This window comes from Leguminivora glycinivorella, chromosome 16 (genome assembly GCF_023078275.1).
Source record: "Leguminivora glycinivorella isolate SPB_JAAS2020 chromosome 16, LegGlyc_1.1, whole genome shotgun sequence".
NCBI classification, from domain to species: domain Eukaryota; kingdom Metazoa; phylum Arthropoda; class Insecta; order Lepidoptera; family Tortricidae; genus Leguminivora; species Leguminivora glycinivorella.
Genome location: NC_062986.1, coordinates 12,786,775 through 12,804,753, shown reverse-complemented (window position 1 = coordinate 12,804,753; position 17,979 = coordinate 12,786,775). Strand labels below are relative to the sequence as shown.

The 17,979-nt window shown below is 36.9% G+C and overlaps 1 protein-coding gene across 4 annotated transcripts in view; it reads right to left on the bottom strand.

The window, feature by feature from the left end:
* LOC125234658 (high affinity cAMP-specific and IBMX-insensitive 3',5'-cyclic phosphodiesterase 8) overlaps nucleotides 1-17,979 on the bottom strand; it is a 371,159-nt gene that overhangs the window by 33,695 nt on the left and 319,485 nt on the right. For all 4 annotated transcript variants that reach the window (XM_048140993.1, XM_048140994.1, XM_048140996.1 and 1 more), the window contains one exon: nucleotides 1,155-1,214. In XM_048140993.1, coding sequence (XP_047996950.1) covers nucleotides 1,155-1,214 — 60 coding nt within the window. The remainder of the gene's footprint in view (nucleotides 1-1,154; nucleotides 1,215-17,979) is intronic.

Sequence of the window (17,979 nt, the reverse complement as noted above, 5' to 3'; positions counted from 1 at the left end):
GCAAAGTTGGAAACTTCTTTAACAATTTCCAGAAGATATACGGGCTAAGTTGTTAAGTAACTTCAAAATGTTTAAGAAGAAAAATATATAAGTACGAGTACATTGGTTTATGACTCAAAATAAGGAATCAAAGTATGAAGAAGTAGCGGGATTTTATTAGGCAACATTTAAGTACCTACTTTGATAACGTATTTGCGATTTATTATTTCTACATATTTGTTAGTAAATGTGGAAATTATGGAACCGCTTATAATCCTATGATTATCTAGACATCTAGGAGTAAAGATAATATTTAGATATAGAACAGATATGGTTACATTAGTTATAATAAGACATAGTGCGGTATTGTAGGTATATAAACATCAAAACAAAACTACACTAAAAAACTGCACGAGTAAAGCGATCTATTTTTGATATGATATAAAATTTTCAGAATCAAAAAACAACATTTTTGTTTGTGAAAATGTTATTTTGTGTCGTTTTCCAGAATGTCAGATACCTAATATCTAATTGATTCAGCGAAATATAGTATACACATACACCACACAATTATACACAATTACACATGTCGTCTTACTAGTATACATAAGCTTTTTTACTGTAAGGCGCAGTGGGGTCATTTCGAAAGTCATTTAAAAATCATCATTATTTCCATCATATCGATTCCCCTTTCGAAATTACGCTAGCATTTCTGTGATTCCAAATTACGCCCATGCACCTTACATACTATTTGTTAATGAAATAAAACATACATATTTTTTAATTAAAACCCGAAATAACACAGACACCTACTGGTGAGAGCAAGTTATTAAATCATGTCAAAGCGAACAATAATGATAAAAAACTGCGGGCAATTAGATATGAAAGGTATTATACCACAGATAATTAATTAAATGCAGATTTTATGCAAATCCCGACAAGCGGTACCATACCTACGGGCGGTTTTTATAACTGCCTCACTTCGCTATAAATTAAAATAAATTGTGCTTCAGATATCACGCGATGTTGTAAAATATTATTTGGTGAAGGCTAAAAACTTTCGAAATATAATACCAGCCTGTTAGCGAGGTTTTAAATTTTATGGGTTCTGGCGTTCGTAGAACTGGGTTTTTTGTTTTGCTGTGGCATTATTTTTTGTGGCTGACTTAACTTACCTTTTCTTGACGACTGCTATGAGAATTATGTGCTGAGTGTTCTTGGCTTGTCGTATTGTTCTGAAACGAAGGAAAAGATTATTAGTTAATGAAGATACTAATCCAATCACAAATATGTCAAACAATAGAAGTCAAACAAATAGACATTTTTTTTTTCCTTGTTTTCAAGATATTTTGTATATAAATATGTTATTTTTTGACGTAGGCGTCGTAGGTAGGTAAGGTACTTAAATGTTTTATGCACTAGCTGTAGTTTTGAAATATAAAGTGGAAGAATTTTTAACAACTTTTCATGTCATATACTCGTAAGTACTATGAGCTGACTAATCGAGAGACTAAAACTAGCTAAGTTGATTACGATTCCGGTACCAAAAATTGTGTAAGTTTTTTTCCTAACGTCAAACCTCTATTTACATTTGATTTTTTTTTACGAACAAGGTTCATTTAGCGCGGCGTAAGTTGTTACAAGACGTTAAAAAACTTAAGACCTAATACTTTATTTTCTTAAGCCCTGAGGGAGTAATAAGGTTTGAATATTTTAACAATGTCTACGAGTATTGCTAAAGACAGATTATTAGTATCCTTAATCCCCCTAGGACTAGCGGATCATGTTTAAAGCCTCCGCCACACATAAAGCGTTTTGATAGCGTAGCGTTAGCGGAGCGCAATGATAGCGGTGCGCCGGAGGAACGCTGGCGTTCCGCTCGCAATCCGCGCGCATTCCGCTCGCAATCCGCGCTATTTAGTTCCCGCCGGCGTCCGCTGGGCGCAACGCCAGCGTTCGTCCGGCGCACCGCTATCATTGCGCTCCGCTTACGCTCTCAAAACGCGCATGTGTGGCCGAGCTTTAAAAGGTGTGCGAGCCTCGCGGAAGGTAATACGAGAAAAAAAAGCCGTTGAAAAAACGAACTCAGTTTAAAACGAAAAAAAAAAGATGTTTCAACTGAAAATATTCGTAACACTATATCATATACGACATCATGTAGGTATGCTTTAATAGGTTGCACTTAAACAATACCAAAGACATATGTAACTCCGTATAGACGGATAAGGTCTAAGAAAAAACGTACCTCAAAGCCATAGAGAAAAAGGTACGGTGGCCAAGATGGCGTTACCTTTTGGGAACGCTCGGCTAGATGGCGCTAATATTAATATTTGACATTTTAACACATATCAAGCTAAGAATATGGGCCAAATTGTCAAAACTAGGTTCAAAAGTTTTAAGCTTGTGTAGAGAGATGGCAGTCTATGCACTGTGATTACACATTTTACTTTGACAGTAACTCTCTATAATACTCGATCCTCTTTGACAATACTTATTTACCGAGAGAAGTGTGACGTTGACTGTTATGCATTGTGTGTAAAATTTAAGTGACAAATTTGGCTTCAACATTTAAAAAAAGAACAGGAACGGAATTCTACACAACGTATTGCTATGGGTAAAGGTAGATTATTTGTAGATATCCGTAATCATCTGGGACTAGCGGATCACGTTAAAAGGTGTGCGGTGGCAGAGCTGATCCGGCGCGGCGTGAATGCTCGCACTGGGGGTAATCCCCCAATGGGCAGAGTGCGAGCTACGCGGAAGGTAATACGAGAAAAGAAAAAGCGGTCGAGAAAACGAATTCAGTTTAAAACGAAGATAAAAACGACGATTCAATTGAAAACATGTGTAACCTAAACTGTATCATCTAAGTAAGGTACAGCGGGGCAAATCTCGACTGGGGTCAATTGTAACTAATCCCTTTTTTCCATTATTACACTACGATGTTGACTTCTACATGTAGGTATCCGCTGAACACGCCTACCATATACATATAACCGATGGACAGTCTATTTAATAATGCAAACATTGTAAAACATGGAAAAAATTGACCAGTTACATTTGCTCCCTAGTCGAGATTTGCCCCGCTGTACCTTATAGCAAATTTCATGAAATCCCAAAAATGTTATTATATTCAAGAATTACTTAGGTAAAATATGCGACATGTAAATACATCATAATACAGAGTGGGGCCTGTAACAGAGGCGAACAATTGAACTGTAGTCTGTTCTCCTTATACTAATCAACATTTGTTCAGTGACTTTTAAAAATTATGAAGTCTTCAAATTTTTAATTTTTCATACAAAATAAATATTAGCTTCAATGTACGCCATTATTGTTGTCATTGACGTTGTCTGTCACACTTTAGACTTAACAGAATTCGCAATACATTACCTCTTAGAAAAAACTTTCAAGGGTGATTAAAATCAAAATACAAGTTATTTTTAAAAGTCGCCGAACAAATGTTGATCAGTGTAGGGAGAGTGGCCTGGGGTTCGATTCTTCGCCTTTGTTACAGGCCCCACTCTGTATATCTGTACAATATTAATAAAATAAACCTAAAATTTACCAAAAAGAGCTTTGTTATTAGAGCTATCATATGTCGCGAAATGAGGGTAAACTTTCTGAAGCGCACGTAATAACACAGCAAATATTATCGTTATACTTCTCCACTACAAGCTAATATTACATTTTAATTGGCACTTGAAATTACGATGTTGGATACGAAATTATCTGGAAAACCTTTTATGTTAAGTACCAGAGCAAACTCTGCTCTCGCAATTGTTTTCTGTACTTAATTAATATATAGGATTAATTTAGTTATTTCTGGCTAATCTGGCTGGTATAATCTGGCCGACCATCCGACGGGGCAATATAACTAAATTAATCCTATTGATCAGCTTAGTGGATAGTTGGATACTGGACTACCTAACCGTGAAGTTTTGTTATCAAATATTACCAAATGTTACTAAATATTACCATTTTGTTATCAAATGTTATTAAATATTACCATGCAAGTTATTTGTAGTGACATGTAGCGTCAATCACGCGTCAAATAGTAAATTATCTACACTAGGTACCAACAGTGTCGCGTCTGCCAAAAATGTAATATTAAAACAGTTTACAACTTATATTACAAGCAGATAAATTTAAAATAATAAATTTATTAATGAAGTTAGTAATGGTAAACAGGAAAATAAATACACAAGTAATTTTATACAATCTAGTATATACCTAAAACCAACTGATCCGTCAGAAGTATACAGCGTCATAAAGAATTTACGGAACACTAACTCAGTAGGTTACGACAACATTCCAACTTCACTAATAAAAGAAAACGCTGATCTACTAGTATACCCACTGAGTCATATTATTAATTTATCAATTAGAGATGGATGTTTTCCGAGTAAACTCAAAATTACAATAATTAAACCAATTCTTAAAAAAGGTAAAACTTCAGATATAGACAATTACAGACCGATTGCACTTATTCCAGTGTTTTCTAAAGTTATTGAAAAAATTGTTTACCATAGATTGATCGAATTCTTTAATAAATATAATATACTTACCAATGCACAATTTGGCTTTAGAGCAAATAAAACTACAGCATTAGCCGTGTACGAGCTTATAAACGTTGTTAGTCAATGTAGAGATAACAGGATTCCTGTATCTGCCATCTTTATGGATATGTCTAAAGCCTTCGACCGAGTATGTCATAAGAGGCTTCTAGACAAACTCTATGCTTATGGTATTCGGGGGAATTGTTACACATGGATAAAGTCATATCTCGACACCACTGTACTGAAATACAAGCTCATTGTGCAAAAAGTAACACTTTCAATAGCCACAAGTCAGAATATAAAAAAGTCATATACGGAGTCCCGCAAGGAAGCATACTTGGTCCATTGCTCTTTCTGATTTATATCAATGACTTACCTCTTATCACTAAACATAAAATATTGCTCTTTGCGGACGACTGCTCAATAATCGTTCGTAGTGACAAGACCGAAGATTACGTGGCTGAAATAAATAATGTGTTTCGTGACGTTAATATATGGATGGAAACCAACAATCTTCAAGTAAATTTACAAAAAACTAAGTTAATGGAATTCTATGCACCTCAGGGGAAAAAATCCAGCCAAAAATAAGTTACAAGGGCTGCGAGCTAGAAAACGTTAGTCATATAAAGTTTCTGGGCATATTTATTGATTCATATACCAACTGGCATCACCACACAGAACACATTTTGTCAAAATTAGCTAAATTCATATACCCTTTAAGAAGACTAAAAAATATATCATCAGACCAAACAGCCTTACTCGCATTCCATTCATATATTATGTCAAATCTGCGTTACGGACTAATAATGTGGGGAAACAGTAGCAACAGGGATAGAATATTCCGATTGCAAAAAAAGTGTCTGCGTTCCGTTTACGGTATCGGTCAACTAGAATCGTGTAGACCTTACTTCATACATAACAGAATACTTACTTTCCCATCACTTTATATATATGAAGTATGCATCTTTGTCAAAAATAATCCAGAAATGTTTCCTGTAAAAGAATCTACTACTCAAGTAATCCGGACAAAATACATGTACGACGTGATACGCCCTAACCCTAAATCAGCACTCCTTTCAAAAAGCGTTGTATGCATGAGTAGGAAGATATTTAATCATCTTCCCGTAGATATTAAAAAATTGTCTCCGGTGCCATTTAAAAAAAAACTATTTGATTGGCTGTCCAAACAGTGCTTCTATAGGATAAATGACTTTTTACCTACTTAAATTCATTTATTAATAAGTACAAACGTACAACTATGCTATGATTTAAATATAAGTTATGTTATAAGCTGTCATATGTATGTTGTCATAGTAGAGTGTTAATTAGTTTTGTAATATAAATAAATATTGTACGCCTTTGTAAGGCAAGATATGGCGAAACTAAACAACATTACCTAAGATCTTTATGTACCCATGTTTATACAATAAAATATTTTTGATTTTTGATTTTTTTTTTGAAGGAATTGAAAACAGAGTACTAATACTATTGTAATATTAGCTAAAAGTGAAATGAAATGAAATTAAATATTTATTTTCCAAGTAGGCATATTACAATGCGCTTATGAACGTCAAATAAAACTACGCCGGATCTAACCCTACGTCTCAGCCTCGAGAAGATTTCAGTCCCCCCTCAGTTGGAGGGGGGTATCCACTATGGGACCGGCAAGAAACTCGGCGGGCCACTTCTTTTCAAAACATTACGTCTTATAATTAACATGCATTAAAAAACAAGATACAATTTAATAAGCAAAAATATTCATTAAAAAAAAATAACACTATGGAAATTAATTTCAAGAAATTATATAAATTACAAAGCTACTAGAAAAAAAAACGAACTGATACAAATATAAGATAACTAAAATGACTTTAGAGTTGTAAAAGACTCTTGATGTCTCAACTAAAGAAAAAAAAAATTTATATACTTAATCTACTTTTTTCCTTGGAGATGTATATATGGTCTCCAAGGGTCAGAAAGAAAATGGTTGAGCATTTAACTTTATGTTCCTTGCGACATCTATTGACAAGTAGTAGTATTGATAATTTGCTAGTCGACGCGTGATTGACGCGTGGATGACGCTAGATGTCACTACAAATAACTTGCATTTACTGATGTATGGAGTTACAACTCTTTCAGTACTTATTCCTCTATGCTAGATAGTTATTTCGCATAAGTATATCCATACTTAATACATATTATAAATGGGAAAATGTGTGTGTCTGTGTGTTTTTCCGTCTTTTACGGCAAAATGGAGCGACGAATTGACGTGATTTTTTAGGTGGAGATAGTTGAAGGGATGGAGAGTGACATAGGCTACTATTTGTGTCTTTTTAACGCGAGCGAAGCCGCGGGCAAAAGCTAGTAAAAATATATATATAAACAGTTTCTATGCACATAGTACGGTCGATCAATTTGAATCCTAGGACACGCCAGAACAATGTCTTATTTGTCATACGAGTAGAAGTTACTTTGACCTCTACCGATGCTCTGTAATCTTTAGAGATAAGTTAAAATTGTATTTATTAGAAAAATGCTACTATGACATTAATGATTGAATGAGGAATCGATCGTGGGCTTGATCGCTTTTCATTAGTGTATGGTATCTATTTCAGTTTATAACAATATTTCATGGTTTCAGTAAAACCAAGTAACTTGCAAACTATACATATAATATTTAAGATACAATCAAAGAGACAATAAATAGCTACGCTAATTCAGTATGTTCTCACTATTCCCAGTATACATATTAAACCAAAACGCTAACTCCCGTGTATTAGCGGTTTTGGTTTAACATCGGAAAACCCGATTATAAAATACTGGCTTCTTCCCACAGCTTCGCTCGCGTTAAAAAGAGACAAAATGTCACTTTCCACTCCTTCATCTATCTCCACTTAAAAAATCACGTCAATTCGTCGCTCCGTTTTGCCGTGAAAGACGGACAAACAAACAGACACACACACTTTCCCATTTATAATATTAGTACGGATACTTTATAAAATTAAATACCCGAATTTAAAATCAAACACCGACAAGTATAAGATGAATTATTAAAATTAGTAAAACCTTGCAAATCAACTCCATAAGCCCAAAATTCCAACCCCATTAGCAAAAATTTTCCTACGAGAATTATAAAATAAGTGGTCGCAAAATACCGACGACATTGCTTTAGTCCCTATTTCCTTCAGAAAACTCCGCACGTCAAACTGACGTAGCGCTGAGCTCGTGAAATACGCGAATCTTTGAATTTTTCATCATATTTTGCTCTTAATTGAAGAAAAGATAAAACTCCACAAATGGTTTTAAATAAAAATATACCCCTGGGCCTGTAGCCAAGTACAATCGTTGACCAGCCTTCTGTAGCGTATGGCATTTTTTTTTAAATATTATGGGACATTCTTACACTCATTGACTGAGTGTCACGATATGCTCAAAGAAGGCTTGTGTTGAGGTAGGTATACTCAGACAACGATGTAAGTATATACTTACATCAACATTTCGAGTACTTCTGCACATAGAAAACATCCATGACTCAGGAATAAATATTTGTGATCGCCACACAAGACCGTGAGAACCCAGGACCGCGGCTTAGCAGGCAGGGACACTAACACTACCGACTAGGTCAGATCGGTCGTATCAATTAATCTCTTCCTATCGTGCTTCCGTATTGGTGGAATATAACTACCGGCCTAGGAAATGACTATCGTTGACGCTAGACGCCGATCGAAATGCAGTCTGGCTCTGTCGCGCCAATAGCTAGCCATACACGTACGGATCTGCCCGTCGGATCTGCCCGACAGATGTGCCCATCCATCTGTGTGTGGCGAGAAATAGACACGGATTTGCCCGTCCGCTGCCCATGCTCAAAACTAACGGATCGGGCACGGGCCGGCAGATCCGTCGGTTGCCCGCGCGTGTGTGTGTAGCGCGGATGTGCCCGCCGGATCGCACCTTAGTTAATAGCAAGGATATATATGTCCGCCTCGGATTTGTCCGCCGGGCAAGGCTCGCATCTCTGCGGCGCACCAATCCGTACGTGTAAGGCTAATCGCGGATCAGACCCGAAGCTTGCCCGGCGGACAAATCCGTACGTGTATGGCTAGCTAATACGGAAGAGCGATAGAGATAGCTAGTATAGCTACGCTACGAAAACGATACGTACGTTTGTGCATTTGGCTAAGTACCCTGGTTCTGGTATCGCGTATCGTTCGCTACGGAGCGTTAACTATTGTTCTCTTGGTTACAGGCTTACGTTTTTTAGACTTTATTATACTTTATAATTAATGGAGTGTTTTAGCATATTCTAATGTGGAGTTTATTACATGATTAATTGCTCCAGCCGTGTTGGTTTGCTTGGAGCTTAGAAGGTATTAATTTCAGTTGGTTACGCCGTATAATCCACCAGTGTTCAACCCGGCTCTTATTCCTAATGTATTAGTAGGCATATCTCTGTAATTAAGGAAATTTTTCACATAATCATTATTATCCTTCATTTTGATGACCGCCAGACATTTTACAGTAATTCTAATTTGAGGGTTTCCCGAGGTTTATTTATAGGTTCGGCAGAATGAGACTCTTCCGATCCTAGAAAAAACCTTATCCTCTATACATACATATATTATAAATGGGAAAGTGTGTGTGTCTGTTTGTCCGTCTTTCACGGCAGAACGGAGCGACGAATTGACGTGATTTTTTAAGTGGAGATAGTTGAAGGGATGGAGAGTGACACATGCTACTTTTTGTCTCTTTCTAATGTGAGCGAAGCCGCGGGAAAAAAGCTAGTCCTCTATACATGTAAAAAAGAAATCCCTACTAGGTGCTTCCTGTACTAGAAGCAATAAATCAAATTTCATAAGAACTATACATACAAAAGAATGTGGTCTAGTTTTGGAAATAAATATTAACTAACATTTTACTTGTTCTGACTTTTTATCAAAGCGGACCCCTGAGTACGTACCCGAATGGCACAAACGCTCACGAAACGCTCACGAAACGAAACGCTCGCAGATATCTATGTCTATCGCTCTTGCGTATTGGCGCGACAGAGCCAGACTACCTTTCACGGCGTTTCGTTTTCGTTTCGCGTCGCAGAAATGCCATTCGGTTACGTTACGGCACCAGGCCCCGTAGCCGAATGGCATTTCTCCGACGCCAAACGAAAGCGATACGCCGCTGGCTCTGTCGCGCCAATACGCAAGCGCGATAGAGATAGATATCTACTAGCGCTTCGTTTCGTGAGCGTTTCGTGAGCGATTGTGCCATTCGGCTAGCCACCCAGGCTCCCATGAGTAGTGAATGCCGGGATAACGAAATGAGGATTGATGATGAATAACTTCCGCATTCAGTCAAAAGTTACACACGCACGAAACATTATCTATAGATTAGATGTTTGTAATAATTTCAGTAAAACAGGAAATATTATGACAGTCTGCAGATTTTTAAGTAATTTCAGTTTCGGATCAAATTTACACAATTTCTAAAAGTAATGGATAACAAAAACAAAAAGAACTGAAGGGTGAGTTAGAAAGAGGTATTCATTTACGTTTAAATATTCCCCAAGGGATTTTTTGCTTTTATATTTTTACCCGGAAAACCACAGTTCAGTAAAAGACCGTCCTGAGCACTCGTTGAAAATAAAACAGGCAAAAAAATAATACGCCGATTTTTCGCATGAAAACATTTTATGGATTTTATCTTCCGATATGTACACTTGTACATACATGTACAGCCCTAAATATAGATGCGGACAGAGTTTCAAAAATATATATACACGACTTTATTGCTTATGCGCAGGGACCGGAAAACCCCTTTTTAGGCTTAACTTCATCAATTTGCTTACCCAATCAATTTGCTTACCAAATAAAAAGGTAAGCTTTTTTAAAGGTTACCTTTTAAAATGGTAAGCTTATTGAATCTGTTACCATGAGGTTACCATAACTACTAACTAAGTTAACTCCGAAACCCTATCGCGATAGGGTTTTTCAAACCTGTTTTCATTGAGTTATGGTAAGCTTTATCCGTTCCTTGTTGTTTTTCTACATTTAAACTGGTTTGCTATAGATAGAGCTTGTCTCAGACGCATGCACTCGAATTTACGGAGTTATTACCATTTGACTTACGTCAATTAGTTTCTGTATTTGATAGTACAATTATTTACCTACTCGTACTCATCAGGGACATGCTAGAAATAAACATCAATAGTATAAATTGTATATTATAAGGGAATAAAATGAAGTAGGTTTTTACAGCAAGCAAGGTTTTGTACCTACTTTTTACTTTTAATTTTTATTTATTTTGAACTTCACTATCAGTCTCATAAAAATAACTATAACAATGCATGTGCTCAAAAAGTGCGTTTACAATGCATGTGCTCGAAAAGTACGTTTTTTACGAAGCAAAATCGTGCAGCAAGTAGTAGGTACTTTTAAAGTAGTACTTTTAAACACTAGTGCTTTTTACTTTTCTTTTTTTTTAAATTTTGAACTTCACTATCCGTCCCCGAAAAATCGTGCGGAAAGTAGTACTTTTCCGCACTAGTGCTTTTTACTTTTAATTTTAAACTTCACTATCAGTCCCATAAAAATAGCTATTACAAAAGTGCGTTTTCTATAGGTAAAGTAAAATCGTGCGGAAAGTAGAGTACTTTTCGGCACTGGTATTTTTTACTTTTAAATTTTTATTTTATTTTGGACTTCACTATCAGTCCCATAAAAATAGCTATTACAATGTAGGTACTCGAAAAGTGCGTTTTCTATGAAGCAAAATTGTGCGGAAAGTAGTAGGTAGTTTTCCACAATAGTCACTAGTGCTTTTTACATAATTTTTTTTAAATTTTGAACTTCACTATCAGTCCCATAAAAATCGTGTGGAAAGTAGTACTTTTCCGCACTAGTGCTTTTTAATTTTCAATTTTTTTATTTTATTTTGAACTTTACTATAAGTCCCATAAAACCAATGTCTTTCAAATTCGAAAATTGTACTAATATAACTTTTAATTTTAATAATTACTAAAGTATTTTGTCTTATTATGTTTTTAGGGTTCCGTACCAAAAAGGTACAACAGGAACCCTTATGGTGCGACTCTGTCCGTCTGTCTGTCCGTCTGTCACATTCCTAAATATCTCGAGAACTACTAATGCTATCAACTTGAAATTTGGAATAGTTATGAACATTGTAAACCTCTACAAATAGAAAGTATAATTTTTTTGTATAATTGTGTCATATACTTGAAAATTTCGACCCTTGCCGCGGTGACCAGTTGGCCCAGTGGTTCAGGCATCCGTGGCTATAACGGATTATGCTGGTTCGAATCCAGCATTGGACACTTAGAGGCCTTGGTAATTTTTTCTTTATGTATGACATTTATTTCAGAATTCAATATAGTAAAGTATTTCAGAAAAATAAAAAATAAATATTTTCTGGAAATAAATATTTTTCCCCTCACTAGCTCGGAAACACGTGTTTTGTCCTTTAATACCAGCGGGTAAACACGCATTTTATCCACTAGTGGGTAAAGTAATTTGACCTTGAATAAAGTCAAATTAACTGCTTTAAAATTGATAAAAGTAGGTGAATCTAGTAATAAAGATGATTTACCACCTGTGGAACTACTGGAAGCAGTGATAAACGCATTTTTTGCGTTGTAGTTTCCTCGCTGAGGGGAAAAGTTTTGTGTTACACTCGGGTGCAAATGTATTTTATTTTTAACCCCCGACGCAAAAACGACAGGGTATTTTGTTTACTCGCACAATGCATAGTAAAGCATTGTTTGAAAACTTTGAAACATGTGTGCAAAGATGATTTCCGAAATTCCGACTCGTGTCGGCTTATATGACACTCATCAGAAATCACCTAGGTACCTACTTTCCGCACTTGTAGCATAAATAGCTATTTTGACATTTTTAACAAAGCCCAATTGAGAAGATGTTTTCAATAATCTAATCGTAAGATATCGGTATAATTATTTGCTTTGTTCTTTCACAATATTTTTTTTTGTTAGTTTACTAAAATTTGCTCTCGAGTATGAGCGTCTTTGCTGAGATGGTCCGACGGCCAATCTTATGCGTTAAGGTTGTGGATGTATGTTTTTGGCACTTTGTCTGCAACTACACCGTGTTTCGTCGTTTGTTTTCCGTTAAATTCGACACGTAGCTATGTTCATTATCAGGAACCACCCTGTATATCACTTTTAGTTAAATTCGCAAAAAAAAAATGTTTCATCATTTTCATACATAATAAATGAATTTATTAGTGTGAGAGACCCTTAAGAATAACATTCAAGCTAGTCTCAAGTGATTGACGGCACATGTCAAAACAAATAACATTAGGAATTGGTAAAAGCTGTCACACACGTGTTCAGTAATTATCTTTATTTTTTTAATAACTCGATAACCGTAAGTGTTAAGACGCTAGTTTCTTAGAGAAATTAATTGTATTTGATCTAAAGAACCTTCCCTTAAAGTTAACGGAATTCAATAAAAACAGGGTGATATTTAATACCGTGTAGTAGGAAGAGTGTAAACCTTAGAATCACTCCGAGCACGGCGGCGAATCTCATTATAAGTTTGTGAAGGCCTTGAGATGTAAATACGGGGAACAATACGGTGTCCGGGAAATATACCAGATGGAATGAATGCCAGTGCAATAAATTCGTGAGTACACATGCTATAGTTTCGTAGTACCTATAGTTCTTTGTGGTTCACGATGAGAGTTCAGAGAAAGCACGTATTTATGTATATGATACAGCGGGGCAAATCCCGACTGGGGGCCGATTGTAACTGGTCTTTTTTTCCATTATTAGACTATTAAGTTGAGTTCCACATGTATCCTCTGAACACGCGTACCATATACATATAGCCAGTGGATACTCTAATTATTTAATAAATCAAACACTGTAAAGCATGGAAAACAATGGATCAGTTGCATTGGCCCCCCAGTCGAAATTGTCCCGCTGTACCTTATTCGAAATTGCGGTGTATGTCACGAGTTTTTAATTTCAGCATTCTTTAATTGTGTATCAAGTCAAATTAAGTTTTTCTTTTTACCGAGTTGACCGAGCTCCTTCGTCTGGTGCCGTAGCCGAGTGGCATTTCTGCGACGCGAAACGAAAACGAAATGCCGCGAAAGGTAGTCTGGCTCTGTCTGAGCGTTTCGTTTCGTGAGCGTTTCGTTAGCGTTTGTACCATTTCGCCACGTACCCTACTGACCGGAAAACTGGGGCATATCTTGCCCAGCGCATCGGCATTCGAACAGAACGGGGCTCATGACAAGCTGTGGGGCTTTACACCAACTAGAACGGTTATATTGAACGATTGGGAAGGCAGGAATTACTCTGAATAATAACAATATAGTTTGAAATTGATTACTTAACCCTTAAAATGCATGGTGATGTATATGCATCATATATTTGATGGCCCGTGGCTCGATATGTAGCTGTCCAAAATCACATTTATTGCTTAATTATTATTCATTATTATTCTCTTTATTCATTTCAATTCTTAGGCTAGGTTTTTTTATAATATGATTATAAAAGTAAAATACAAAACCATATACAAAACAATACAAAATATATAAACACATCATAAAAAACCTAACCTAGGGTGCCGCCAGCAGCGGGGCAGGGCCCAAGCTGCCGGTGGTTACGGCTGCAGAGAGAGGAACCGTCGGACTATCCGCGCCGTGTCCAAGATCACCGCCCTCTGCATCTGACCCTTGATCCAACCACCTAGCGAGAGTCTCTCGAGATGTTGGTCGAGACTCTTCGCTATAAGACCGTTCGCTGAAACGACTACAATGGACAATGATCGTCGAATCAACATCCCACATGGCGGTTATCTCGTAAGCCAAGTCTAGGTACTTACTGGACTTGTCCTTCTCGGCTTTCACGAGATTCTCATCATGGGGGATGGTGATGTCGACGAGCACGGCCCGGCGTTGCGATCGATCTATTATGACAATTATTTAATATACAATTAAATGAATTAAATAATATAATGATTACTATTTATTATTTAAGGATTAAGATGAAATGGCGGAAAAGTGTGAAAAAACAGGACGATGGCGATTTTTAGTATGTAATTTAGGCTGATTTTTTCGGAGTTAGTAACTAGTTTATGTATTGTTAATCAAATACGTGTAAATGCTCCGAAGATGATTTATTGAGTGACAACTAGAATACAATGTCATGAACATCATGTCATATTTAAAATTATATTTAGAACATTGCATTCCTTATTCAAACATACACTGTAGATGGCGCTGCTGGATATTAAAAAACAACACCCCCACTATATCTAAGCATAGCCATCAGCATCATCAGCATTAAGCGAAACAGGTTTAAAACCAACTAAACATACCTACTACTACTACTTAGGCACAAGTCCTAACTTCTCAAGGAATCTAAAGTGCTTGACAAACCCTAGACCCTTAGTCAGCAAATCGGCTGGCATCTCAGCTGTCGATAAGTATTTTGTTTCTACTAAACCTTTAGCAACTATATCTCTACTAAAGTGATAACGAATGTCAATGTGTTTCGACCTATTGTGAAACACTGGGTTGGCCAATAACTTCAGAGCACCTTGATTATCATTGTATATTCTAATCAATGAAATTTTATTTGTAATTTCATGGTATAATGACCGTAAGTACATAGCTTCTTTAATACATTCAGAAATACTAATGAATTCCGATTCACAACTGCTCAAGGACACGCTAGTCTGTTTCTTACTACACCATGAGATTACACTTCCCGACAAAGTGAAACAATATCCTGAATAGGACCTCCTATCAAGAACATTACTGCCCCAGTCTGCATCAACAAACCCGGTAAGCTTTGAATCAGAATCACTACTATACCTGAGGCAATAGTGTTTTGTTTTCTTAAGATAACGCAAAACACGTTTAGCATGAGCCCAATGTTCTTTACCATGGCATTTATTAAACTGGCTCAGATAACCTACACTAAAAGAAATGTCGGGTCGCGTCAAAACTGCTAAGTACATGAGACTACCAATGAGTTGTTGGTAAGGTAATTCAGTATCACAGCACTCACCCTTATCTAAGTTCAACCTTTCCTCCATAGGAGTCTGAACAGTCTTACAGTCTGTCATATTGAACTTATGCAACAACTTGTCGACATAATCTTCTTGATCTAAAGTTATAACATTGTTTTCTTTATCAACACTAACATTCATGCCTAAACACTGTTTCACTTGACCAAGATCTTTTAATTTAAATTGTGAAGACAGTACCTGTTTCAAGCATTTTGTTTCTTCAGCGTTGTTTGAAAAAACAAAGAAATCATCGACATATAGAGCTACTACAGTCAAACCGTTATCGTTTTTCACATATAAACAAGGTTCTAATTTAGACCTAGTATAACCATGCTCGGTTAAACAATCATCTACCCTCCTGTACCACGCTCTTGAGGATTGTTTGAGCCCATATATGGCTCGCTTCAACTTAAGTACCTGCCCTTTACCTACAGGTGAAGGAAAACCTTCTGGTTTCTCCATATAAATATCCTCCTCAAGGTAGCCGTTCAGGAAAGCAGTGGTCACATCTAAATGACAAATATCTAAGTTCAACTGCACAGAGAGAGCAAATAAAAGTCTTAAAGTTGTATGCCTTACCACTGGCGCGAATGTTTCCTCATAGTCCACTCCATACTTCTGAGTATAGCCCTTGGCTACTAACCTGGCTCTGAACCGCACATTGCCCTCACTATCATACTTCTTTTTAAGCACCCACTTGCACTTTACCACACTAGAGTCTTTTGGAATACTGACAAGCTCCCAGGCCTGGTTTTCTTCAAAGCTATTCAACTCTTCTGCCATAGCTTGTCTCCATTGCTCTTTCTCTGGTCCGCGTAAAGCCTCAGATAGTGACAGACCACTGGCATCGTCCCTCGGGCTAGCATCTGAACAAAGATTTGAAATTCCATACCTTTCAGGAGCTTTTCTTTGTTCTGCTGTTCTCAGGACTGGCCCGGTTCTCTCAGGAGCAGGAACATTATCCGGAACTGAAACACTTTCCGCTGTGGTATCTGGATCCTCATACTCACTAGGATTGATCGAATCATATGATGTATCAGTTAAAGTTCTGGAATTATCTGGACTCTCATCCCCCACTGAACTTTGACATCCTACCTCAGCTTTCTGTATCTGTGGTTGAACTTCAATTTGACAATATGTCACTTTATTTTCAATAATTTTAACATCCCTTGCTGTAAAAAAGGTTCTCTTTTCTGGATCAAATAGTCTATATCCTTTGACCCCTTCTGGGTAACCCATTAGGATAGCATCTTTAGACTTCTTCTGCCACTTCAACCTTTTCTCTTTGGGAATGTGGACCATGACAGTACTGCCGAAAATCCTTAGATGGCTCAGGTCTGGCTGTGTCCCTGTCCACATTTCAAAAGGAGTTTTGTTGTTCAAACCTGAAGCTATTGTCCGGTTCCTTAAGTAAACTGCACAATTACACGCTTCTGCCCAGAACTCTGTGGGTAGCTCAGCATCAAATAATAAGCATCTAGCTTTCTCACAGACCACGCGATTCTGCCGTTCACATAATCCATCTTGTTCGGGTGTATAAGGATTTGTCCTTTGATGCAGTATCCCATTTAGCTTCAGGAACTCGTTGAACTTCTTACTGCAAAATTCAAGACCATTATCACTTCTTATAATCTTAATCTTTTTGTCAAGTTCATTTTCAACTCTAGCTTTAAACTCTTTAAAACAATCAAGAGCTTGACTTTTCTCCTTCAAAAAATAAATAAATGCCATACGACTATAGTCATCCACAAATAGCAAATAATATCTTGATCCTCCAAGAGATTTTACTTCCATTGGACCAGCTATATCCATGTGAATAATATTTAATAAATCCTGACTTCTGTTGCAATTATTAGGAAATGGCAGTCTGCACTGTTTGCCTTCACAACATACCTTGCAATTACTGATGTCTATCTTGCCGCCAATACTGTAGCCTTGCACTGCATCCTTCATTTTCGCCATGTAGGAGCCATTAACATGTGCGAGACGTCGGTGCCAAGTCTCGGCAGACACTGCCATAGCAACGTTGGTCGTATCTTCTGGCATATTCAATTTGTAAACGCCATTTGTCAGAGCGGCCGTAGCAACATGCTGTCCACTTCTATTGTAAATCTTACAATCCTTTTTAGTGAAGTCCACTCTGTTCCCTTTCTTTATCAGTTGGCTGACCGATAAAAGGTTTGTAGTTAAACTCGGTACACATAGAACATCTTCAACTGTTATGTCGAATTCACTATCTGGAGTCACAGTCGCAATCTGTACGTTTCCGGTACACAACACAGGCAAACATGCCTTATTTGCAACTATAATTTCACTAGTTGCCGGCTCGTACGATGCATTCATAACCCAACATTCGTTTGGTGTTAAATGGGTACTAGCGCCACTATCAATAT